The following is a 27156-nucleotide window of genomic DNA, read 5'->3' on the forward strand; positions in this document are numbered from 1 at the left end:
TATGTTGGTGGTGGTGTTACGCTGCCCCCTACCTTAGCGTAGCGGATCTGCAGGGCTCCTGTGTCTATCTGGGTGATGCGGGCCTCCTCGGGGGACACCATCACCCCGTCTTTCTTCCAGTGAACTGTTGGTGTGGGGGTCCCTGTTGCTTGGCAACCCAGGACCACTGTGCTATCCACAGGTACCGTATGATTGGACGGGCCCTGTCGGATCACGGGAGGGGGGCGGTCCGACACCACTATTCGAAAGAGAGCGGGAGAATGTACTGTTTAATACCAGTTATACTGTGAGAGTAAATAGTTCAGTAAATCACCCCTTCAGATAGAGAGAGAAATAAAAAATGTATAGAAGAGAATGGAATGGGGAAAGACAGAGAGAAAAACAAGGGCAGATGTGATGTGAGAGATATTGAGCGAAATTGATATGAGGAGAACACAATAGGAGTGATCGGTTGGGGCAGTGGAGGGAATAGAAATCAGATTATCCCAATGCCCAGAGCAACTGGCTAATCACTGGGAAGTAGCAGGAACAGTAGGAGCTGGCAATAACCAGAGCACCACAGACCAACTAATAACAAATCCCATTTAGACAGCAGTCACGCAGCCATCACTCTCCCACTTCACAACCTTGTGGAAATAGGGGGGGGAAAGCTCTCCAAAATCAGAGGCAGAGGGAAAAATAATGGAAACACCTTGAAAACCGCCAGAGGAAATGGCAGCAAGTTATTTCCATACAAATACACCTCGCAAACAGGGAGGGAGGAGGGGGAAGGGAGAGAGGAGAGACGGGTAGGCCTATTCACTTGAAGGAAATATAAGGGATAGCAGAGTGAGAAGTCCTCCTTGGATTAAACATGCTACATCCTTGTTTCATTTCCATTAAGTGTAATTGAGTGTACATTACGTCGGTGACTCTTATTTGTCCGTTGCGACACCTTGGCAGCTGCAGAAAGCTTTATCATCACCATATGATTAGCCAGAACCAATAGCTACCACTGCTGAAGTCACCTTTATGCACAGACAATGCTTGCCGCCTGTACCAGCCTCAGGCAATTATGTGAATTAACATAATATATGTACATAGTGAAGACACACACACACATGCGCACGCATGCCCACACTCAAGTCAGTTTATTATAACCAAGTAGACTTTGCTGGTGGTGATGGTTGCTGTAATTACAGTTGTAGGCCTTTGAGCCAGCCTCACCATTTTAATTCAGTTTTTAATAACTGATGCAATTATCAGGATTATCATCATTCGGTTCACCAGCATGACATTAGGGAGGAGAACGAAAGGTGTCTGTTTAAATATGTGTGTGTGTGTGTGTGTAAAAATGTGTGTGTGTGAAAATGTGAGTATATGTGTGTGGGTTTTGGGGGAGGGTTCAGTTTGTAAGGAGGGGATGGGCAGTCTGCATGCAGTGTCACCATGGGAACAGGGGGTTTGGAGTCCAAACGCCTGCAGCTGAGGGTTCTTGAATTCACTCCAACAACAATTAGTAACAGTAAGAAACAATGAACCATAGAGGACACAGCATCTCAGCAGTCTACAGGAAAGGCTGATATGCCATACATCCAGTCAGCAAAGCAGCAAGTAGCTATTCAGCTACACAGTGGTGATCTTTTAGTCATGACATTGGAGGCCACAGATTCTGTATTTTCCAATCATGGAGAGACAACTCAGCCAACCAGGCCAGTGGAGTCAACTTACATAACGGAGGAGCTTTGGTCAGTTGATAAGACGAAACCCTCCCTCCCTCCCTCCATCCCTCCCTCCCTCCCTCCATCCCTCCCTCCCTCCCTCCCTCACTCCCTCACTCCCTCACTCCCTCACTCCCTCACTCACTGTCAGTGACCTCCAGCAGGGCCTTGGTGATGACGGAGCCAGCAATGTTGAGGGCCTGACAGCTGTAGTACCCGGCGTCAGAGCGCTGGGCATCTGCGATGGTCAGACTGCCAGTCTGGGACACAGAGAGACGGCTGAAGGGCTGGGGGGGCTGGTAGGAGAATAGCAGGCTCTGGAGGACAGAGAGAAAGAGACAGAGGGGTCTTGAGAGACTGGAATTACATGTCTATGCTTGAGACATCCACTGGACATGGTGTTATCAATATCCTATATCCTACACTAGGATATGGATCAATAACTTAAACTCTATGCATCTACATTTACAAATTAGATGGACTAGATGGTATCTCACATTGCTGCCCTCCCTCTGCCAGAAGATAGCAGGCTGGGGGTTGCCAGTGGCCTCACACTGGAAGGTGACCGTTCTCCCCACCGCCACCACCTGGTTTCTGGGGCGCATGGCAAACGCTGGGGGCACTGCAGGGGTGGAGAGATGTGGCTTGGTTAACAGGACAAGCCATTGAAAAACTTTGCAAGCATTGCAATATAATAATCGAATAAACAACTAAAATCTCATAGAAATAGGATGACATAATGATGATAACTTACCAGTGAAGACTACAAGAGAAGAGAAGAGAAGAGACACAAACACGGGAGATGAATAATGATGGCACATGCAATGGGAAAAGATTATCAGTCAATCATTAAACATTTTCAACAAACACTTTGATGAATGAATACATGAATGGAACAAACAACAATCTAACACACAGTGGGGCCATGAGGCGCAGAAGCTCTGTTTGTGTGCTAGACTACTTTCCAGTCATTAATGGGGGATATGCGTGGTAGGGTGTGTTGACTGAGACTGATCTTCGGAGGAGTCGGCTTGTGTGTTCAATGAATGGGACCCCAATGGGGGAATGCTTTAGTGTGTGTTTGACCGTAAATACATCTCCCTCCCTCTATCTAAATTCCTCAACACTAGCAAAACACACACATGTAGTTACTGTGGACATACACACTCTCACACATACACGCACATTACAGCAATGTACCTTTTACTATTTTATCACTATTACACTACTAATAGAGATAAGTAGAAATCTCCTTTCTTAAAGACACGAAGAGAATGTCCGGAACACAGAGGGACATATGAGACCATAAAGAAAGGACCAAACAGAGGGCGGAGAGAAAGGGAGGACACAGAGGGACATATGAGACCATAAAGAAAGGACCAAACAGAGGGCGGAGAGAAAGGGAGGACACAGAGGGACATATGAGACCATAAAGAAAGGACCAAACAGAGGGCGGAGAGAAAGGGAGGACACAGAGGGACATATGAGACCATAAAGAAATGACCAAACAGAGGGCGGAGAGAAAGGGAGGACACAGAGGGACATATGAGACCATAAAGAAAGGACCAAACAGAGGGCGGAGAGAAAGGGAGGACACAGACAGGAGAAAGCAGTGTGTTGTTGTTGTTGAATTTGGCTGTGCCCTCTGAACCCTCTAACCCTCTGAACCCTCTAACCCTCTGAACCCTCTAACCCTCTGAACCCTCTAACCCTCTGAACCCTCTAACCCTCTGAACCCTCTAACCCTCTGAACCCTCTAACCCTCTAACCCCCTGACAGCCATGTTTTCGGAGCGGGACTTGATGAATGTGTGACCATGGACATCATAAGAGCCGAGGTCCAGCTCCCAGCATGCCATGCTGTATGGTAAAGGAAGTGGAGCGTCCTGCCTCAGTGTGTTTAGCTCAGACCAGACCCCCTCTACGGGCCACATACGCAGCCTACAGGCTCCCACCATATTTCATATAGTCGTATGTAATTATTTCCAAATTATTTCCATTGGCCTCTGGAGAACGCCATGTTTCCTTCACTATGTTTGTCTGTGTAATATTTAGGACCCAGGATCTTGGAGGAAAACATTTCCTTGGCACATGCATGCAAACCCGCACACAGACACACACAAACACATATTGTTGGAAGTGTTTGAAAGGTTTGGTGTCGTGCTTATAGGTCCACACTGAAAGCCAATGTGATGACCCCTGACATGTAGCTTGTGTTTTATGGAGCTATCTGGGGCCAGAGGCAGGAAGTCCCCTGGCAGCCTTATGGGGTGACTGGAGGTGGTGCTGAGGGAACACGTGAGCTCTTGTGTTTGGTCAGTTGAATGGGCCAGTGAAAGGTGAAGATAGAGTGTGAGAGTGTATCTTGAAGCGTGTTTGTGAATGTGTGTGTGTGTGTGTGTGTGTGTATTTGCGTTGATGTGTACGTGCGTGCCTGTGTGTGTGTCGTGCATCTGTGTGCCCCTGTTTGTTGTGCATGTATGAGCCCCCATGTGTGTCCCTGTGTGCGCCCCTGTGTGTGTTCGTGTGTGTGCCCCTGTGTGTGCCCCTGTGTGAGCCCCCATGTGTGTGTCCCTGTTTATGTCCCTGTGTGTGCCCCTGTGTGTGTGTCCCTGTGTGAGCCCTCGTGTGTGAGCCCCCATGTGTGTGCCCCTGTATGTGTCCCTGTGTGCGCCCCTGTGTGTGTTTGTGTGTGTGCCCCTGTGTGTGTGTCCCTGTGTGTGCCCCTGTGTGAGCTCCCATGTGTGTGTCCCTGTGTATGTCCCTGTGTGTGCCCCTGAGTGTGTGTCCCTGAGTGTGTGCCCCTGTGTGTGTGTGTGTGTGTATATTACTATGTGTGCTCAGTAAGGCTGCTGGGGCACAGCGTTCCCAACCCTTCAAGACCCATTGGACCTGTTGACTCAAAGGTGTGAAAAGCCTTGCATGGGAGTGTTGGGTTGAGTTACAAGGCCAGCCAGTCCTGCAGCCTGTTTGGACAGAGTTACAACCCCCCCCGTAAACACATAAACCTGAGGGAAAAGAAAGGGGGATGGATTCTACTACAGCTCCATGTGCTGGATTAACTAAAACAGACACTCGGAGACTGGAACTCTGGGTGTCGAGCTAGGCCTATAGAGCCTTATTGACTGAGGGCTTAATTTCTCTGTGAAGGCTGTGGCACACTGTGAGTCTTATTGGAGATAAACAGTGATATGCATGGATGGATAGAGAGAGAGAGAGAGAGAGAGAGAGAGAGAGAGAGAGAGAGAGAGAGAGAGAGAGAGAGAGAGAGAGAGAGAGAGAGAGAGAGAGAGAGAGAGAGAGAGAGAGAGAGAGAGAGAGAGAGAGAGAGAGAGAGAGAGAGAGAGAGAGAGAGAGAGAGAGAGAGAGAGAGAGAGAGAGAGAGAGAGAGAGAAAGGGAAAAAGTAGGGGGTGAAAGAATGAATGAATGAAGCAGAATAGCCGTAGTAAGAACAGAAAAGGGTGAGAAATGAAGACTTGACTTTGAGGAGGAAATACATTAAAACGCTACAAGATGATCTGGAGTGTTGGCACTAGTTAAAGAGTGAGGAACGACGTCAGTAAAAGTGTTAGATGATGGAAATAATGCTAAATAAATAATAATAAATAGACAAAAGAAAAACGTTTTATTTTTAAATAACAGCTTAGCCTTGGTGTGTTGGGATTGAACGCAGCTCGACTGGAGTGGGGATCCAATATGCTTTGATTTTCACTACTGATAACGTGGCCTGGCTGCAACAATAACACGGCCAGACTGTTTAAAGAGGAAACAAACCCTTAATCTCCTGCCTGCCGAGTGGATATGTTCAAACACAGCAAGCCCACTAGACTGTTTATGTTTGGGGCAGAAAACAGAGAAACCATAGAGCTATGTTTCATTTATGCCAGTAATTATCTTTTTGTTTTCTCATGATTTGGTTGGGTCTAATTGTGTTGCTGTCCTGGGGCTCTGTGGGGTCTGTTTGTGTTTGAGAACAGAGCCCCAGGACAGCAACGCAATTAGATCCAACCAAATCATGAGAAAACAAAAATATACAGTGGCTTGCGAAAGTATTCACCCCCCTTGGCATTTTTCCTATTTTGTTGCCTTACAATTTGGAAATAAAATAGATTTTTGGGTGGTTTGTATCATTTGATTTACACAACATGCCTACCACTTTGAAGATGCAAAATATTTTTTCTTGTGAAACAAACAAGAAATTAGACGAAAAAAACAGAAAACTTGAGTGTGCATAACTATTCAAAATCAAAACTTTGTAGAGCCACCTTTCTCAGCAATTACAGCTGCAAGACGCTTGGGGTATGTATCTATAAGCTTGACACATCTAGCCACTGGGATTTTTGCCCATTCTTCAAGGCAAAACTGCTCCAGGTCCTTCAAGTTGGATGGGTTCCTGCTGATATACAGCAATCTTTAAGTCATACCACAGATTCTCAATTGAGATCTGGGCTTTGACTAAGCCATTCCAAGACATTTAAATGTTTCCTCTTAAACCACTCAAGTGTTGCTTTAGCAGTATGCTTAGGGTCATTGTCCTGCTGGAAGGTGAACCTCCGTCCCAGTCTCAAATCTCTGGAAGACTAGAACAGGTTTCCCTCAAGGATTTCCCTGTATTTAGCGCTATAATAGCGCTATCCATAATTTCTTAAATTCTGACCAGTTTCCCAGTTCCTGCTGATGAAAAACATCCCCACAGCATGATGCTGCCACCACCATGCTTCACTGTGGGGATGGCGTTTTTGGGGTGCTGAGAGGTGCTGGGTTTGCGCCAGACATTGTGTTTTCCTTGATGGCCAAAAATATCAATTTCAGTCTCATCTGACCAGAGTACCTTCTTCTATATGTTTGGGGAGTCTTTTGGCGTACACCAAACGTGTTTGCTTATTTTTTTCTTTAAGCAATGGATTTTTTCTGGTCACTCTTACGTAAAGCCCAGCTCTGAGTGTACGGCTTAAAGTGGTCCTATGGAGAGATATTCCAATCTAAGCTGTGGAGCTTTGCAGCTCCTTCAGGGTTATCTGTTCAAAGTTTCTGATATTTTTTTATAACCCAACCCTGATTTGTACTTCTCCACAACTTTTTCCCTGACCTGTTTGGAGAGCTCCGTGGGCTTCATGGTGCCGCTTGCTTGGTGGTGCCCCTTGCTTAATGGTGTTGCAGACTCTGGGGCCTTTCAGAACAAGTATATATACTGAGATCATGTGACACTTAGATTGCACTCAGGTGGACATTGTTTAACTAATTATGTGACTTCTGAAGGTAATTGGTTGCACCATATCTTATTTAGGGGCTTCATAGCAAAGGGGATGGATACATATGCACGCACCACTTTTCTGTATATTTTTTAATTTGAACTTTTTTAAACAAGTTATTTTTTTTAATTTCACTTCACCAATTTGACAGAGAGGCAGGCAGGTTTTGTGTAGAGTAGATTCTGTAATTGGAACCATGTCATTTCCCTGCATGGGACTCAGGCTTGTCTTTAATTAAGCCCTGCTCCTCCTCACTGTCTGTCTATCTCTCTCTTGCTTTGTGTCACTGGGCCACTGGGCCACTGTGTCTGTGTCTGTGTCTGTGTCTGTGTCTGTGTCTGTGTCTGTGTCTGTGTCTGTGTGTGTGTGTGTGTGTGTGTGTGTGTGTGTGTGTGTGTGTGTGTGTGTGTGTGTGTGTGTGTGTGTGTGTGTGTGTGTGCATTCGTGTACACGCAAGTATGTGTGAGTAGTGGGGTGTTGCTGCTCATTTCCTGCCATCAGTCCCAGTGCTGTGGGGGTCATTGTGGAAGGGCATCCCTGCTCATAAATGAAACCACTTCCTGGTGCCTCATCAACAGTCCCATCGGGGCACCTATTCAGAACTGTTACACTGATCCAGTCATGGTTAGACTATGAGTTGTACGAGTAGGGAACAAGGCAAGTAGAGTGCTGATTGCTGCAGAACTAATATGAACTCAAGCCAAGTAAATACAGTTGAAGTCGGAAGTTTACATACACCTTAGCCAAATACATTTCAACTCAGTTTTTCACAATTCCTGACATTTAATCATAGTAAAAATTCCCTGTCTTAGGTCAGTTAGGATGAACACTTTATTTGAAGAATGTGAAATGTCCGAATAATAGGCGAGAGAATGATTTATTTAATCTTGTATTTCTTTCATTCCCAGTGGGTCAGAAGTTTACATACACTCAATTAGTATTTGGTAGCATTGCCTATAAATTGTTCAACTTGGGTCAAACGTTTTGGGTAGCCTTCCACAAGCTTCCCACAATAAGTTGGGTGAATTTTGGCCCATTCCTCCTGACAGAGCTGGTGTAACTGAGTTCTATAAGATTGAGGTCAGGGTTTTGTGATGGCTACTCCAATACCTTGACTTTGTTGTCCTTAGGCCATTTTGCCACAACTTTGGAAGTATGCTTGGGGTCATTGTCCATTTGGAAGACCGCTTTGCGACCAAGCTTTAACTTCCTTAACTTCCTGATGTCTTGAGATGTTGCTTCAATAAATCCACATCATTTTCCTGCCTCATGATGCCATCTATTTTGCGAAGTGCATCAGTCTCTACTGCAGCAAAGCACCACCACAACATGATGCTGCCACCCCTGTACTTCACGGTTGGGATGGTTTTCTTCGGCTTGCAAGCCTCCCCCTTTTTCCTCCAAACATAACGATGGTCATTATGGCCAAACAGTTCTATTTTTGTTTCATCAGACCAGAGGACATTTCTCCAAAAAGTACGATCTTTGTCCCCATGTGCAGTTGCAAACCATAGTCTGGCTTTTTTATGGCGGTTTTGGAGCAGTGACTTCTTCCTTGCTGAGTGGCCTTTCAGGTTATGTCGATATAGGACTCGTTTTACTGTGGATATAGATACTTTTTTACCTGTTTCCTCCATAATCTTCAGTGTCCTTTGCTGTTGTTCTGGGATTGATTTGCAATTTTCTCACCAAAGTACGTTCATCTCTAGGAGACAGAATGCATCTCCTTCCTGAGCGGTATGACGGCTGCATGGTCCCATGGTGTTTATACTTGCGTACTATTGTATGTACAAATGAACGTGGTACCTTCAGGCATTTGGAAATTGCTCCCAAGGATGAACCAGACTTGTGGAGGTCTACTATTTTTTTTCTGAGGTCTTGGATGATTTCTTTTGATTTTCCCATGATGTCAAGCAAAGAGGCACTGAGTTTGAAGGTAGGCCTTGAACCATATCCACAGGTACACCTCCAATTGACTTAAATGATGTCAATTAGCCTATCAGAAACTTCCAAAGCCATGACGTCATTTTCTGGAATTTTCCAAGCTGTTTAAAGGCACAGTCAACTTAGTGTATGTAAACTTCTGACCCACTGGAATTGTGATACAATGAATTATAAGTGAAATAATCTGTCTGTAAACAATTGTTGGAAAAATGACTTGTGTCATACACAAAGTAGATTTCCTAACTGACTTGCCAAAACTATAGTTTGTTTAACAAGAAATGTGTGGAGTGGTTGAAAAACGAGTTTTAATGACTCCAACCTAAATGTATGTAAACTTCCGACTTCAACTGTACATGACCTCACATTTAACTGATAACCCAACTCAGTCGGTTACTCTGGCACCTGCTTGACTCGACATATGAATGTAAACTGATCCATGCTAAATAAATCAGGGCAGGCCAGAAATCAGTGGTATGACACTCTTTGGTGTGGCTAGACAGGTTTAGGTAAGATATCCAACTGCTCTGAGAACAGCTGTCTTCTCCTTCACACTTTATCTAACGTTTCATGAATGTCAGAGCAACAGCTGCACAGCATAAACCCAGTCTGCACTTTACATAGTCTGTGCACTTTCATGTCAAACAGCAGGTGTGACCTGGGTTAGGGTTGGGGTTAGGGTTACGCTCGGTGGAGGTTGCACTGACCGTGTACGGTCAGTGTAGCGGATGCCTCAGCCTTTCCCACCATGTTCTCCACAACACATGTATAGGAGCCCTCGTCTGACAGTCTTACATCTCGTACGCTCAGGGTGTGGTCCTCTAGGATCTCATACCTGTAGACAGACAGACAGACAGACAGACACATACACACAGTGTGAGAGAAAGGGACTGGGAGATATAAAGAGAGAGATGGACATGAGACAAAGGAGCTTCACATGATGGCATGCACACTGTAATATACCACGCATCTAATTCCATGACCAGACGTTAACCTAAGTGTGCATATTAATTTTGTTTAGAGTGTGTGTCTATGATGTGTAACAGCGTAATATAAAGAGTACTGCTGGGCCATCCATCCATACCTCCCCTTGGGTAGGTCTGCATCCTCTTTCCTCCAGCGGACAGTGGGGACCGGATCTCCCTGCGCCTCACAGTGGAACTCCACACTCTCATCTGCCAGAACCATAACACTACTTGGCCTCTTCACAAACCCTGGGCGCTCTGAAGAAGGGGGAGATCATTATCATAATGTGTTTAAAGTTGTGTGATAGACTGATATTTTTGCTTGGATCTCCAACCCTTAGCCCTTGCAAAATCAGGCTTATACAATGCTATTAGATAAGCACCTAAAAACGCTACCTCTGAATACCATTAGCACCCTGTAACTCTCTCTCCATGGGACGGATGTAGCACACGCACATTCCCCCCGTGTTTTACCCTCTTTCACCCACTGGGACAAGTAGTTCCACAATTAATTTTATTTTCACTAAAACACATTCATTTATGTGAATGAAAACAACTTAAATCCACTTAAAACTAGTAGGGCTTGTTAAAACTAGGGCCATTTTATTCACATTGGTCCCAGAGCACATTTGAAAACAGATCTGTTTATTCAATACACAGTATTATTCTATTAGCCCTAGAAGTTTTTACTAGTTATTATAAATGTGTGTGGTGTGCCCTGGCCAGTCGCCCAGCCCAGCCTAGCCATTCCCGTGATAAGATGTCTCAGTCTGCTACAATGGAAGTGTTTGGAGAGGGGGTGGGTGCTGGTGGAGAGGGGGACTGCATAGGGTGGAGGTGGGGGTGGAGAGAGGAACCAGGCTAGGAGTCAGTGGTCTGGGACACTTGGCAGCAAGAAGAACGAGTGAGAGTGGGGGATGAGGGTGGGGATACAACCTGGTCCAGGACAGCTGGGGGGTGACAGGGGTCACGGTGGGAAGACAGGGTCACCCTGAGTTTAGGATTCAGGAGAAATGCCTTCACAGCTGCAGGGCTGGGGGCCATTGTTATGTAACCTGTTCCATTATTGGATTATGTGCCAGGGAGAAAAACCTTTACCAAGGGGACATGCAGACTCACTGACACAACTAAGACTCACTGAATGGGGCTGAGAGGAGGGAGAGGGAAACAGACTCTACTAGAGGGACAGACAGACAGACAGACAAACAGACAGACAGACAGACAGACAGACAGACAGACAGACAGACAGACAGACAGACAGACAGACAGACAGACAGACAGACAGACAGACAGACAGACAGACAGACAGACAGACAGACAGACAGACAGACAGACAGACAGACAGACAGACAGACAGACAAAAAGAAGGTCTTACCTAGAACAGTCAATTCTGCAATCTCGCTCTCCCTCTCTCCCACCATATTGGTCCCCACACAAATGTATTTCCCTGCGTCACTCTTCCTGGCGTTGGTGATCATCAGCTTCCCACTGCGGATCTGAAAGATGGAGGGAAGAAAAATACAAGTTATAAGGTCATATCTGTAACTAGATACCTATATAAACCAAATATAAATAACACCACACTGAATATGGCAAGTTATGCTTTGAAAGGCTATCAAAAAGCGATTTGGTGAAATTATTTGTGGTTTAGAAGGCACTAAATCTAGGACAGCTTCTACCCCCAAGCCATAAGACTGCTAAATGTTAATCAAATGGCTACCCACACTATTTGCATTGACCCCCTTTTTTACGCTGTTGCTACTCACTTTACACCCACCGACATGTACCTCAATTACCTTGACTAACCTTGACTAACCTGTACCCCCACACATTGACTCGGTACCGATACCCCCTGTGTACAGCCTCTGTGTTGTTATTTTATTGTGGTACATTGTATTTAAATGGTTTTTTTTATTTAAAAAATTAGCAAATATTTTCTTAATTACTTAAAAAAACAAAACTCTGAATTGTTGGTTAAGGGCTTGTAATAAGAATTTTTACTCCTATGACCAGAGAAAGTGAAATATTCCTCTCTATTAAAAAAGACAAGCAGCTAATAATAACAGCGCAAGCCTATCGAAATACTTTGCTATACTCATTCATTGCTGCTGCAGTGCTGGTTCTAGTGTGAGTGGATGTAGGGAGAATACACATTTTATGGCTTATAAAAGTGTTGAAGAAACGGTTGACAGTGCTGAATAACAACTTAAACATGATGGTTTTAACAGTTTTGAAATCTCACAGCATCAACTTTGCTGTGCGCTCGAGGCCTCTTTTTACAGCCTATGTCTCGAGGAAACTGTGCAGATACGGTGATCTGATTGGCCAGCGGTAGGCCTATAGGTGCACTTGATTTGCTCTCTGGGCCTGCCAGGTATGCAGAGTTCTACACTTAGATACATGAAATAGTTCAAAATTGGAACACTTTGCCTGCTGAATCAAGTGTACTTACCGAATGAAAAAAGCAGGAACGCGAAGGCTTTATCGTTGTTGTTTGTCACAGAAATGTTTGGTGACCGACTATGAATACCTTGGAGATCACGATCAACCAGTTGGTGACCACTGCTATAGAGCCCAGACAAAGATCTGGTAGGTTTAAGGCAGAAGCTTTAAGAAGTAAACAGTGTGCATTCCCAGCTGCCCCAGCTGGCTGGCTGCGTGGCAGGGAGGGCAGTGCCTGACAGGTTTTTTTCCACTGAAAGAGGAAGCAGTGAGCCCACAATATCTCAGGCCTCAGAGAACACTGCTACAGCACCAGCCTAGAGATCCTGTACTGTGACATGCAACAGGATTGTTGTAATGGGAAATAACTTTAGATGGTTGGGTTGGAGAATTATGCTAGTTTCAAAGAAGAACCTCCGTGCAGAAAATATGGAATCAGGGTTTCTGCAAACATAACTGATAAGTAAAAGCCAAATCATGCATCAGAAATGTTCAAATAACATTAAAATGTCTTGAAAGAGGGATTGCTATTCAAACACTAGGGTGAGGTTGGGTGAAGGAAAACCTTTCTATAGTCCCTGCCTCTTGTTTCCCAGTGGTAAAGTGCAGTGTAGAGTGACGTTGGTTAGTGAGTGTGAGGTATCATAAGGCACCAGAGCCTGTCAGAAAGGAGGGAAGTGGAGGAGTCCTGATATGGCCAGGCCAGTAGGTTACAACTTCTTGTATGTAAACCATGCTGGGAAGACCAGCCAAACAGTCATAGCTAATCTACTCACAGCCTGATTTACAGCAGACTAGCTCCCGCCCATTCTCTGCCTCATACACAAATACTAACCCTCTTCACCACCTCTTGTCCCCCCTTGCCCCTCTCGCCCTCATAATACCTGAAACCTGCTGAGAGGAGGTTGACCTTCCCTCTTCACACTGACATATTCTCCCAGGCCATAAAAGTCATCATGTGTTACACAGGGAGAGGAGGAGGAGAAGAGTGGGAGAGGAGAAGATGGGAGAGGAGAGGAGAGGAGAGGAGAGGGAGGAGGGGTGAGGAGAGGGAGGAGGGGGTTAGGAGGGGAGAGGAGAGGGAGGAACGGGATAGGAAGGGAGAGGAACGTTCTGTCACGCTCTGGCTAAAAATACTTGAATCAGTTATAGAACCCATTGCCCTTTATGGTTGTGAGGTCTAGGGTCCGCACACCAACCAAGAATTCACAAAATGGGACAAACATCAAATTGAGACTCTGCATGCAGAGGGCTCTGTTCACAAACACAAACAGACCCCACAGAGCCCCAGGAAAGCAATACAATTAGACCAAACCAAATCATGAGAAAACAAAAAGATAATTACTTGACACATTGGAAAGAATTAACAAAAAACAGAGCAAACTAGAATGCTATTTGGCCATAAAAAGAGAGTACACAGTGGCAGAAAACCTGACCACTGTGACTGACCCAAACTTAAAGAAAACGTTGACAATGTAAAGACTCAGTGAGCATAGCCTTGCTATTGAGAAAGGCCAACATAGGCAGACCTGGCTCTCAAAAGAATACAGGCTATGTGCACACTACCCACAAAATGAGGTGGACACTGAGCTGCACTTCCTAACCTTCTGCAGTGTATGACAATATTAAAGACACAGATCTTCAAAGAATTCGAAAACAAACCCAACTCCCATATCTACTGGGTGAAACACCACAGTGTGCCATCACAGCAGCAATATTTGTGACCTGTTGCCACAAGAAAAGGGCAACCAGTGAAGAACAAACACCATTGTAAATACAACCCATATTTATGTTTACTTATTTTCCCTTTTGTACTTTCACTATTTGCACATTGTTACAACACTGTATATATACATAATATGACATTTGAAATGTCTTTATTCTTTTGGAACTTCTGTGAGTGTATCTACTTCACTTGCATTGGCAATGTTAACATATGTTTTCCATGCCAATAAAGCCCTTGAATTGAATTGGAAGGGGAGAGGAGGGGGAGGAAGGGGATAGGAGTGGATAGGAGGGGATAGGAGGGGAGGGTGAGATGAGGGGGAGAGGAGAGGAGGGGGGAGAGCAGGGGAGAGGAGGGGAGAGCAGGAGAGATCAGGGGGGGAGCAGGGGAGAGGAGGGGAAGAGGAAGGGGCAGAGGAAGGGAGATGAGGGGAGAGGGCAGTGGCCAGGTTTCAAATCCCAGAGGTCTCAGAGGTCACTGGGCCAGGAACTGTTTCATGTTCCACCCCCTGTGGTGTTGGCAACTTTTAAAGTGCCATCACATTACCGTGCATTTAATGGGGGGCAAAGGTCAGAGGAGTGTGATACATTCAGTGTGAGTGTGTGAGTGTGAGTTTGTGCCTGCGTGCATGTGTGTGTGTGCATGTGTGTGTGTGTGTGCATGCTAGTGGTGCAACGGATCACAAATCTCACAGTTCGGATCACGGTTTTGAGTCACGGATGGGATCATTTTTCAGATCAGCAAAAAAAAAGGGAGACAAATATAACTTTGCTTTCCATTAATTACTTAAAGAACACTTAAAGCAAGGAACTTTTCAATGTATAAATCTTTAAATGAAATATTCAATACTCAATTGTTAAATTAAAGTGCAATATGAGGCATGATACCTTCTTCCTTTGAACAATAGTGAATGTAAAAATAGCCTGTGTCAACCCGTCATACAAAAAAGTTAAAAAAGAAAGAAAGCGAAGCAAACCTGAGCTTATAACTTCACATTATTTTTCTAAAAGTCTACATTGTCTGGGGAGAGGGTAGACCTCTTTGCAGTCACTATGTCCCCTGTCGTGGAGAACACCCTCTTGCTAGGAACTGAAGTACCAGACACAGCCAGGTAGCGTCTTGCCATCATGGAAGGGTATTTACACTCATTGTTTTTCCACCATGCCAGTGGATCACTATCCACTGGAATGCCGCTTGCTGCCTTGTAGGAAGTCACTTCCTCTTTGATGGTGTTGGAAAACGTCTTGCCTGTGTCCTTGCTCGCAAAGGTCTCCCAAAAAAGCTCCTTCATGGCCAAATTATTTTGTGGAGGAGATGCCTCTGAGTCAGCTCCTGTTGGCTCAGTGGCTTGACCTTGCAGAAAAAATGACATGATCTATTAAACTGACTAATTATTTATTTTCATATTTCATATTTCATATTCCCCCCCCAAAAATGGATGATTCTAATAGCAATAGCATAGACTAAGATTAGACTGCAGTATATTTAATATTTAAGTAATTCACTCTTATTTCTTTTTTTTACCTCTTCAGTGGCCATAATCTCAGTGGTGAGATCACTGTATGTCCCCCGGTGTAGGGCAAGGGTCTAGGTGAGACAGGGACTTGAACCTTGGATCCAGTGCAGTAGATCTATGAAGGTAGTCCTGTACATTAGCGGGGTATCTGGGGTTCAAGTCCTCTCTAATGGCAGCCTTGACATCTGTAGTGATGGTGCTGTCTTCCTCACTTGGGGCCATGGATTGTAGAATCCTTGTTTTCAGAGGTAGGATCATGGACACAGACGGTGCAGTTTCAGTGCTCAGTAGGGTTGTAACTGGTTTGAGGGGTTTGAGCACCTGGAGGACCTCCTCTGCCACGATGTCTTTATTTTTTTCAGGGTCTTGTCTGGCAGTGCAGAGTATTCATCTTGTTGTGACATTGTGTATGAGCTTGTGGGACAGTAGCTGTAGCATTTCTTGCTTGGTCTTAAACACATGAGTGGCTGTTGTGCTTCGGTGAAAAAAGGAAACCACCTTCCTAATCCTCCCAAGGAGGCGGTCCATCTGGTTCACTGAGATTCCCCTTTGGGACGTTAAATTAATCACATGTGCAAAGCAAGCTATCTTTGGCCTCAGTCCAGCCTCTATCAATGCATTTACTTGGTTCTTGGCATTATCTGTGGTGATTGGGATATTGCTATTGGGCCTCTCTAGCTTCTACTCTGCTACTGCTTCTAGCAGTACCTGCGCCAGATTTGTGCCTGTGTGACTCTCATAGAGGGGGCGTGTCTGTAGCACCGGACTTCGCATCTCCCACTCCTCTGTGGTGTAGTGATCAGTCACATTCACATAGATTTCCGTTGCCCTGGAGGTCCACCCATCTGTGGTGAGGGCAACAGAGGATGCCTTGGATAATTTGTCGACAATTTTGATATTTTCCTGTTCATAAAGATCTGGCACGATCTTCATACTGAAGTGGGCGAGAGGGGATTTCGTAGCGTGGCTCAAGCACTTTCACCATATTTTTAAACCCTTTGTTTTACACAACAGAGGGTGGCCTCATGTCTGCAGTGATAAACATCCCAATAGATTTGGTGATGGCTTTAGCCTGGTCTGATTCTGCAGCAAAGGGCTGCTTAAATGCCGCGGTGAGAAGTTGTTGTCTCTTGGCTGAGTTGGCTCCCGTCACTGACACACCAGGGTGATGACGCTTTAAATGTGTGGCCATGTGTGATGTATTTCCATGATCATACGGCTTTCTTGTGGCACAATGCCTACACACCATAATGGTATTGTCCACCACCTTTCTTCCGTCATCATATCTGACAGGGAAGCCAAAATGCCCCCATACATGAGACTTAAATGAAGCGGGAGGCTTTTCCAGTTCTTCAGCTCCTCCGCTAGCCATGGCTGTCACTGCACTTTTTTCTGCTTTGCTTTTTGCAACACGAGCATCCAGGATTGATTCGTTGGGATTCAACATGCCCCATTCACGTGAACAGTACACATAACTGCTTTTTAACAATAATCAAATCAACCTTCAGGCTTCAGAGTAAAACACAGCATCTGTCTTGTCTTTATCTTTTCACTGCAACTCTGCATCGAGATTTAGGGAACTATTACTTTAAAAAGTAACAGCGGCAGTAAAACTGTATTTCACACTATGATGGTTAAACTTTGCAATTGATCCGCGGTTCACATGCAGGCCGAACCGTGGGGGGTGATCCGTACGGATCACGGATCAACTACGATCCGTTACACCACTAGTGCATGCCCACACGTGCATGTGTTTTGCATTAACAGCATGCAACTCAGCCACTCAGTACAAACACACAACACCGTAAGGGCACAGACACAACAATAGCGGTTGCTAGCTGAGAGTATTTAGCACCTCTGAACGTAATTTGCGAACCGAATGCGCATCGATTTTACATGTACAAATGGTTAAACATTTCGTCAGTCAGACCACTACAGAAGGTGGTCCCTAAAACAGCGCACTGAACGATGGGCAGATGAAACATAGATCCACATTCAGTGCGATATGTGCGAGCCTTTATAAGTCCACCTTTGGCGATAATATGTGGGAAATCCTTGTGTCTTTGTGGGTGTGCATTCTGTCTGCATGTAGCAACTAGGAAGTGCTGCTCAGTTTCCACCTCATTTTGTGGGCAGTGTGCACATAGCCTGTCTTCTCTCTAGAGCCAGGTCTGCCTATGGCGGTCTTTCTTAATAGCAAGGCTATGCTCATTGAGTCTGTACATAGTCAAAGCTTTCCTTAAGTGTGGGTCCGTCACAGTGTCTCACCCCATGGCCCTGTGGAAAGATATGTGTGTTTTTTGCCACTTTTAACCACACAATTGTTGTTTGTGTACATGGATTTTATAATGTTTTTCCCCCAACACCACTTTCCATCAATTTGAATAGCAGACCTTCATGCCAAATTGAGTCAAAAACGTTTTTGAAATCAACAAAGCATGAGAAGACTTTACCTTTGTTTTGGTTTGTTTCTTCGTCAATTAGGGTGTGCAGGGTGAATATGTGGTCTGTCGTATTGACCATATCATACCATATTAAGTAAAAAGCCAATTTGGCATTTGCTCAGTAGATTGTTTTCACTGAGGAAATGTACGAGTCTGCTGTTAATGATAATGCAGAGGATTTTCTCAAGGTTGCTGTTGACGCATATCCCATGGTAGTTATGGGGTCAAATTTGTCTTCACTTTTGTGGATTGGGGTGATCTGTCCTTGGTTCCAAATATTGGGGAAGATGCCAGAACTAAGGATGATGTTAAAGAGTTTAAGTATAGCCAATTGGAATTTTTGGTTTGTATATTTGATCATTTCATTGAGGATACCACCACAGGCCTTTTTGGGTTGGAGGGATTGCATTTTGTCCTGTAATTCATTCAATGTAATTTGAGAATCCAGTTGGTTCTGGTAGTCTATAATAGTTGATTCTAAGATTTGTATTTGATCATGTATAATGTTTTTGCTGTTTGTTCTTTGTTATAGGGCCAAAAAGATTGGAGAAGTGGCTTACCCATACATCTCCATTGTGGACAGATAACTCTTCGTGTTGTTGTTTGTTTAGTGTTTTCCAATTTTCTTAGATTTTCTTCGATTTTCTGCTTGAAATTTTTAGATTTGATAGGGAAGCTGAGAGGTCAAATATACTGTTTAAGTTTTCTACAGCCAAGTTTACACCTTCACTATTACAGTGAAATGTTTTGTCCAGGAAGTTATCTAAAAGGGATTGAATTTGTTGTTGCCTAATTGTTTTTTGGTATGTTCCCACACAACTTTCCTTCCATCTATAGCATTTCTTAATATTATTCAGTTAATTTGGCTTTGATGCCTCATGATTGAGCATTGCTCTGTTCAAGGAAAGTGTGATGTTGCTGTGATCTGATAGGGTGTATCAGTGGGCTGACTGTGAACGCTCTGAGAGACTCGGATTGAGTTCAGTGATAAAGTAGTCTACAGTACTACTGCCAAGAGATGAGCTATACTGAAGGTGTACCTACCGAGTCACCTCGACGCCTACCATTGACCATGTACATACCCAGCATGTGACAGAGCTACAAGAGTTGTGACCTGTTTGTTGGTTATGTTGGCGTAGTTGTGCCTAGGTGGGCATATGGGGGAGGGAATGCTGTCACCTCCAGGTAGGTATTTGTCCCCCTGTGTGCTGAGGGTGTCAGGTTATTGTCAAGTTTTGGCATTTAGGTCGCCACAGACTAGTACATGTCCCTGGGCCTGGAAATTATTGATTTCCCCCTCCAGGATGGAGAAGCCAATTAACTATGGGGATTCTAGTAGTGGGATATTGGTAGCACACAGGAGGACATTTTTCTATGTTGAGATCATTTCCTTTTGAATTTTTAGCCAAATGTTCCTGTTTTTATTAATTTAATAGAGTGAGTTAGGTCTGCTCTATACCAAATTAGCATACCCCCTGAGTCCCTTCCCTGTTTCACACCTGGTAGTTTGGTGAATGGGACTACCAGCTCTCTCAACGTCAGATCCACAACAACACCAGCAAATACATCACTCCTGTCCTCGTCCTCTCTCCTATCCCTCTCTCTCGCTCTCACCCTTCCTTATGCATCTGCCACATCACCACCCAACCTGACCCCACTACAGTCAATATAGGGTGTTATATGATGTTATGCCACAGTATAGTACTCTATCTAGAAGTACTCCTGTTGATGCACTGTTGCACTGATGCATTGTTGCACTGATGATGCATCTGCACCACTGGCCGCTTGTCCAGTGCCCACCCACTCAAAACCTTCCCCCAAACGTCCTTCACCCCATTACTTCAAGCTTGGCCACAACAGAACCCCAGAACTCGCCGTGGTTTTAAGAAACAACAACAACTTTGGGAGTGGATGTTGTGTTAGAAACAGAGTACAAACACAACACTCCATCACCAGCGCTGTATTGTTTACAGGGCCTGAGGACTCATTAGGAAACAGTCTTATGTGGGCCTCCCGGGTGGTGCAGTGGTCTAGGGCACTGCATCGCAGTGCTAACTGCGCCACCAGAGTCTCTGGGTTCGCGCCCAGGCTCTGTCGCAGCCGGCCGCGACCGGGAGGTCCGTGGGGCGACGCACAATTGGCATAGCGTCGTCCGGGTTAGGGAGGGTTTGGCCGGTAGGGATATCCTTGTCTCATCGCGCTCCAGCGACTCCTGTGGCGGGCCGGGCGCAGTGCGCGCTAACCAAGGGGGCCAGGTACACGGTGTTTCCTCCGACACATTGGTGCGGCTGGCTTCCGGGTTGGAGGCGCGCTGTGTTAAGAAGCAGTGCGGCTTGGTTGGGTTGTGCTTCGGAGGACGCATGGCTTTCGACCTTCGTCTCTCCCGAGCCCGTACGGGAGTTGTAGCGATGAGACAAGATAGTAATTACTAGCGATTGGATACCACGAAAATTGGGGAGAAAATGGGATAAAATTTAAAAAAAAAAGTAAAAAAAAAAAAAGGAAACAGTCTTATCTGCAGGCCCATTAGTCCAATGAGCCGAGCTATAGCTATGAGACAGAAACCAAGCCGGCCTTCTGTTTACACACTGAGCCAGTACACTAGGGAAAACCACATACGCTATAGGGACTGGGGCCAACATGGCTGCCCTGACTTGACACTACAAGACCTTAGTTGATTTTGACTTCGTATTTTATTTTATATACTGTAGGTGTTGGTCCTCATGATATCCTGGACATAAATCAGGAGAAAAGAGGGAAGTACAAAGTCAACACAGCCTCCACCTCCCTCTTGTTGGTGCGGAGGAGAGCTGCTCTGTCCACTGCAGTTCCTCAGAGACAGACTAACTGTCAATCCGGAGGAGGATAAGCCTTGGATCCCAACTAACAAGTACCCTATACAGACAAACAAACAAACAAACATGCTTGCATGCACACACACACCCTCCCCTGATTCCTTTTCACGCTTCCCCAGATAGCCTTTGTTCCAAATAGACATTGATTGGCCAAACCACAGTGCAATATGATTTCATTATGTTTGTCAAATAGATGATGCACTTGTTTCTCCTCATTATGCCACACGTCTGCCAACAGAGACACTTTGATCTTCCTGGAGCTTCGCCAGCAAGCAGTGGGCAGTGTTTGTGTGCACGCGCGCGCGTGTGTGTGTGTGTGACGTGCAGGCCCAGGGCAGTGCCGTGTATGCTCTACACAGAGAGTGTGCTCCGATGTTAGCAGAGCTTGTGTCTTACCGTGATGCGCTCATCCCTGTCATTGATGTTGGTACCGTCTTTCCTCCATGAGATGGTGGGCTCAGGATGCCCACGGGGGGGTTGGCACTCCAGTACGGCAGGTTCCCCCGCCGCCACCATCACATCCGCTGGGTTCTGTCTAAAGTCATCACGCAGTACTGTGGAACAGAAGAGAGGAGGGGTTAATGGCCTGTTAGCATTGCAGGTACATTGCAGGTCGAAATGAAACAGAAAAAAAGGCACCCCAAAAAAATTCGCTAATGCACCAATGGACAGGGTATACGTGTCAAATATTCAAGACTATTATGACCAGACTCTCGATGTGTAATGACAAAACTCTGAAGTCTGAGCAAAGGCAGTCAATCATGTCCATCACAGATAGAGTCTTGAGGTATCTGGACATGATATAATGCTATAGTGTAAAGTGGTCTCGGGGGGCTGGGTCAAATCCCTGATGTGCTTTAGTGGTATAGGACTACCACTCTCTCTGTCTGATTAGACTAGTTCTCTCCCACCTGCCTCTCCACTGTCACTCTCCACTCCAGCCCTGAGGGAACGTACAAACACACAGGCAAACATTTGCATCACAATCCCATTTACGACTCCCAGGAACTTTGTTTGAAGTGTGAGATAAACACGAACAAAATACAACCTCTCCAGTTAATGTTTCCATACAATGTTTGCCCATCAAACACTTCAAGAGAGATAGGTGGATATTTCGCAAGAGCCATTAACAAGCTAGCTAGGTGAAAAACACACACTCAACATCTTCAAAGGTTTAAGGACCATTAACGCAACATCTCGATACATTATACATAGGGTTGCTTTACATGTGGCTTTATCACATGTAAAATATATGAAATAACATGATTTCCAAAGAAAAAATGTAATGACAAAGCAGTAAAACATTATCTTAAATATAAACCATCAACTTAGTGACTAACGTTGGTGTTTAATATGAGGGTTTCAGCATGAAATATCATTTACTTAAACATTTTATTTATTTTACCATGTCAGTATGCATTTGTTGTCAATGTTTCGGCCTCAAACAGTTGTGACAAAAGTCAATAGTTGGAAGAGTTGCAGAGTTAACTGAAAATAATGCAATTTTTTATTAGATGCTTTTTCATTAATTTGGCTATTTTCTGTTGAACCATATAGTCTATCTACTAGAAACTCATGGACAATATGGACGCAGATATAAAAATGAATACTCTATATGAATAAAAAAAAGTTTTATTAAAGTATAAATTACCAAAGTTACGATAGATTGCCATAGATTTTCTGTTAATTACCTAAATTGCTGAAGAGTCCTGTAACTTTGGTAAACTATCGATAGCTTTGCAACCCTAATCACACTAATCACACAGCAATAACAGCCTGACACAATTACAGTGTAATGGTAGTTAGTGAATATATGGCTGTGGAGGTGAATGGTAATGGTATCATACGTTTGTGTGAGGCTCTGTTTTGACTACAGAGACAATGAGTTTGTCAGGGAGCGAAGACAGGCTACTGTATCTGCTCCTGGTGATATTTAGACACTGATTGGACTTGAAGAAGGGATGAACATACTGGCGTACTGACCTAGCTAACAGAGGCCTAGAGAAGAGAAGAGATGGGAAAATAAGAGAAAAGATGGGAAGAGAAGAGAAGATAAGAGATGGGAAGAGAAGAGAAGACAAAAGAAGAAAGGAGAAGAGTAGAAAAAATAGAGCAGCTATTTCAGCCCAGTCCAGGCTGTTTCAGTCAATCCCAGAGTCCCAGTCATTGTCTTCCCAGCCCGTTCTGGATGAATGTACAGCGAGTTAGCGACTACACCCTGAGGGACATCATGCTCTCATAAATTGGAGAAATTGTTCATCCCTTCTCCGCAGCTCTTTTCATTCTATAGAGAGCAATAGTAATGGTGTCTTTTTGTAGGCACTAACTCCGCCATGGTTCATTGAACAAAGCCTATAGGGGAAAAAAATGGAGTTTTTGTATGCTTGTTGGATAAATGCCGAAAATAAGTTATGTGTTAAACACAGGCCTAAGAGATATATGTTTTGTTCTAAGAGATAATCTTCATCAGTTAACGTCACCCTTTATGAATTTTGAAGCATTTACTTAAAACCTCTTGTCAATATAGGGGGTGCTGTTTCAACTTTGTAAAATATCGTTCTCAAATTAAACTGCCTCGTACTCAATTCTTGCTCGTACAATATGCATATTATTATTACTATTGGATAGAAAACACTCTCTAGTTTCTAAAACCGTTTGAATTATTTCTCTGAGTGAAACAGAACTCATTCTGCAGCACATTTCCTGTCGGGGAGTGAGATTTCAGAAATCGAGGTCCCTGTTCTGAGGTCAGTTTATAAGTCCCCATGTAAGCCATCGGGCTACATGCACTGCATACGTCTTCCTCTAGATGTCAGTAAGCGGGGAGAATTTGAATGGAGTGGATTGCGCAATCTGGGACCTTATATAAGACCGTGGAATGGAAGTACCGTCCTTTTCAACGGTGCGCCTGACGCAAGAAGACATCACAATGGCGTCCTGCAAACGCTTTCGTTTTAGTAGTTCTATATCTCCGGTCATGTTTTTATTCGTTATAGGTGTTAAAGACATCATAAGGTAGTTAATTTAAACCGACTTATAGCAGTTTATAGCAGTTTATTGCGATTTTCTGGGATATTCTTTGTCATGAGCTTTCACGAGTTGGACACCTCTCCAGTTGGTGGCTAACATTAGCGGCTATTTCGACCGGACAAGAGGACATCTTTCAACCCAAAGACGATTGTTCTGGAGAAAGGACACCTTGCCCAAGATTCTGATGGAAGCTCAGCTAATAGTAAGCAGTCTTTATGCTGTTAATTCGTACTTATGTTGACAAATGTTAAATAATAATTCCGCCATGAATTATGGGGCGGTCTCGCTTTAGCGCACGCTGTATTGCGCAGTAACGTTAATTTTAAAAATCTAACCCAGCGATTGCATTAAGAACTAATTTATCTTTCATTTGCTGTCCAACTTGTATTTTTTAGTCAAGTTTATGAATAGTTTTCGATTAGAATAGGTGCCTTTCCCAAGATTTCTCCTGACATTTTCTTTGCAGCTTGGCTACTTTTCTCATTGTATAACCACGATTTGTGCCGCTAAATATGCACATTTTCGAACAAACTCTATATGCATTGTGTAATATGATGTTATAGGACTGTCATCTGAAGAATTCTGAGAAGGTTAGTGAAAAAATTAATATCTTTTGGTGGTTTATACGTAATCGCTATGTTTGGCTTGAATCAATGCTGTTGTGATGTTTGCTATTGTGGTATGCTAATATAACGCTATATTGTGTTTTCGCTGTAAAACACGTAGAAAATCTGAAATATTGTCTGGATTCACAAGATCTGTGTCTTTCAATTGCTGTACGCTGTGTATTTTTAAGAAATGTTTTATGATGAGTAATTAGGTAATACACGTTGCTCTCTGTAGTTATTCTAGTCGCTTTGGTGAGAGTTGTGATGGTGGCTGCAATGGTAAACTATGATTTATACCTGAAATATGCACATTTTTCTAACAAAACATATGCTATACAATAAATATGTTATCAGACTGTCATCTGATGAAGTTGTTTCTTGGTTAGTGGCTATTTATATCTTTATTTGGTCGAATTTGTGATAGCTACTGATGGAGTAAAAAAATGGTGGAGTAAAAAAAGTGGTGTCTTTTGCTAACGTGGTTAGCTAATAGATTTACATATTGTGTCTTCCCTGTAAAACATTTTAAAAATCAGAAATGATGGCTGGATTCACAAGATGTGTATCTTTCATCTGGTGTCTTGGACCTGTGATTTAATGATATTTAGATGCTAGTATTTACTTGTGACGCTATGCTAGGCTATGCTAGTCAGCTTTTTTACTGACGGGGGTGCTCCCGGATCCGGGATTGGGAGGAACTAGAAGTTAATTAAAAAAAGCACATAAAGGCTTCATAATGCATAAAGGTGTCACGTTCCTGACCTGTTTTCTGTTATTTTTGTATGTGTTTAGTTGGTCAGGGCGTGAGTTGGGGTGGGCATTCTATGTTTTGTGTTTCTATGTTTAGGTCACTTGTAATTAGCCTTATATGGTTCTCAATCAGGGACAGGTGTTTGACGTTTCCTCTGATTGAGAACCATATAAAGGTTGGCTGTTCACACTGTTTGTTTGTGGGTGATTGTCTTCCGTGTCTGTGTATGTGCACCACACGGGACTGTTTCGGTTTGTTCGTTCGTTTGATGTAGTCTGTTCCTGTTCGTGAGTTCTTCGGTTATTTATGTAAGTTCCATGTTCAGGTCTGTCTACGTCGGTTTTTTGTTTTGTAATTTTCCAAGTGTTTTTCGTGTTCGTCTTCGTCTTTAAATAAATTCATTATGTATTCACAACCCGCTGCATTTTGGTCCTCCGATCCTTCTCTCCCCTCCTCGTCCGAGGAGGAGGAAGAACTAGACTGTCGTTACAAAAGGTCATGTTAATTGACTGATATTATCTCATAGAACAAAACGTATAAGATCTCATAAGCCTGTGTTAACCTCAGAACTTATTTTCAGCGTTTATCCGAAAACACTAATCTTTCCCCATTCATTTTCCCCATTGGAATGGCTGAACAAACCAGATGTAACTTATTTCCAGGTTTTAGGACTACAAGCTGGCAGGCTCTATTCCCAATACAGTTAATGATGCCCCCCTCCCTTCTCCCCAGTCCCCTCGCTGCCAGCATTTAATCAACACTGTCTCCCCAAACCAGATTACATTACATTACATTTCACTGCATAGATTACATTGAAGCACATTGCATTACCCTACATTTCAATACCAGGCACTATATTTTATCTCATTACACAATATGACATTATGTTACATTGTACTGTATTGTAAGACATTCCTCTGTGTCTAGGTTGAATTTGTGTGCACACTCAAAAGTGAATAATGTCTTACAGCTAACAAATTAATTTTACATGAACTCATCACAAAAAAAATGTATAGAGTCTTCCAGAATGTCTAACTGTCATATTTAACAGTTGGTGGTTATCAAGGGAACATGCATGTTGTAAAAGCCATGTAAGCCCATCTATGCAAACCACCAGTGATGTATGCAAATGAGAGTAATCACAGACGTGCCTGACATTTGGGTATGAATAGAATTTGCATACTCACTCATGTTGCTTACGACGCTACAACCTTATCGGTACAGCAAAATTATGTACGTCTGTCAAAATATACTATATTGTTAGTGGCCACGGGAGTCTGATGACAAATACATGTGTGACACCATAATTATACCAGCTAGAGTCCCACTGACTAACAGTGTGTTTACCTGAGACTACTGAATGGAATGCTGTTTATCATTTATATTGGAATGTTTTGCTATTGATTCTTCTAGGTCAAATTCTCCGTTTTCTGTCACTGCTATTTTTTACTGTGGCTGTGAAGGCAAATTCAGTTTAGCGTAGCTCTAAGAGCAACAACACTGACTGAGGGGGTAATTACATTAGGGTGAAGTACACTTTGGACCTCTGACATTTACAGCCCCAAACCCAGACAGAGAACACTTCATTTTGGACTCACACCCCACAGCCAAAAGGGATAATCCAGTAGTTCTGTATAATTTCTTGGACAGTAGTTCTGAAAGTTGCGCTCACAAGCCAGAAGTGGTCCCTGAAAATTGGGTACTACGTCATACTGCACATTGACACATCCAGCCCATTGTGCGAAGTTTCAAAAATACTTAGATGTTGCCAAAGTTCCGGAGCATGTCTTTAACCTCCCAAATCACAGGTTGTAGGAAAGCAAAATAAAGGGATATACAGGCACAGGAGGAGACAGGCAGAGAGGGAAAGAGTAGTACCAGTAGCAAATGCTTATTAAAGTGTTTGACAGTGAGAGAGAAGCCTCA

The 27156-nt window shown here is 43.9% G+C and overlaps 1 protein-coding gene across 1 annotated transcript in view; it reads right to left on the bottom strand.

Annotated features, from left to right (window-relative positions):
- Positions 1 to 27156, bottom strand: part of LOC120045062 (roundabout homolog 1-like) — a 184996-nt gene that overhangs the window by 22191 nt on the left and 135649 nt on the right. Inside the window, exons 3-10 of the mRNA XM_038989902.1 lie at positions 21238 to 21395; positions 11234 to 11354; positions 9978 to 10116; positions 9601 to 9728; positions 2455 to 2463; positions 2198 to 2322; positions 1846 to 2017; positions 33 to 238 (exon numbers count right to left, since the gene is read on the bottom strand). Coding sequence (XP_038845830.1) covers positions 33 to 238; positions 1846 to 2017; positions 2198 to 2322; positions 2455 to 2463; positions 9601 to 9728; positions 9978 to 10116; positions 11234 to 11354; positions 21238 to 21395 — 1058 coding nt within the window. The remainder of the gene's footprint in view (positions 1 to 32; positions 239 to 1845; positions 2018 to 2197; positions 2323 to 2454; positions 2464 to 9600; positions 9729 to 9977; positions 10117 to 11233; positions 11355 to 21237; positions 21396 to 27156) is intronic.

Source organism: Salvelinus namaycush, chromosome 3, assembly GCF_016432855.1.
Source record: "Salvelinus namaycush isolate Seneca chromosome 3, SaNama_1.0, whole genome shotgun sequence".
NCBI classification, from domain to species: domain Eukaryota; kingdom Metazoa; phylum Chordata; class Actinopteri; order Salmoniformes; family Salmonidae; genus Salvelinus; species Salvelinus namaycush.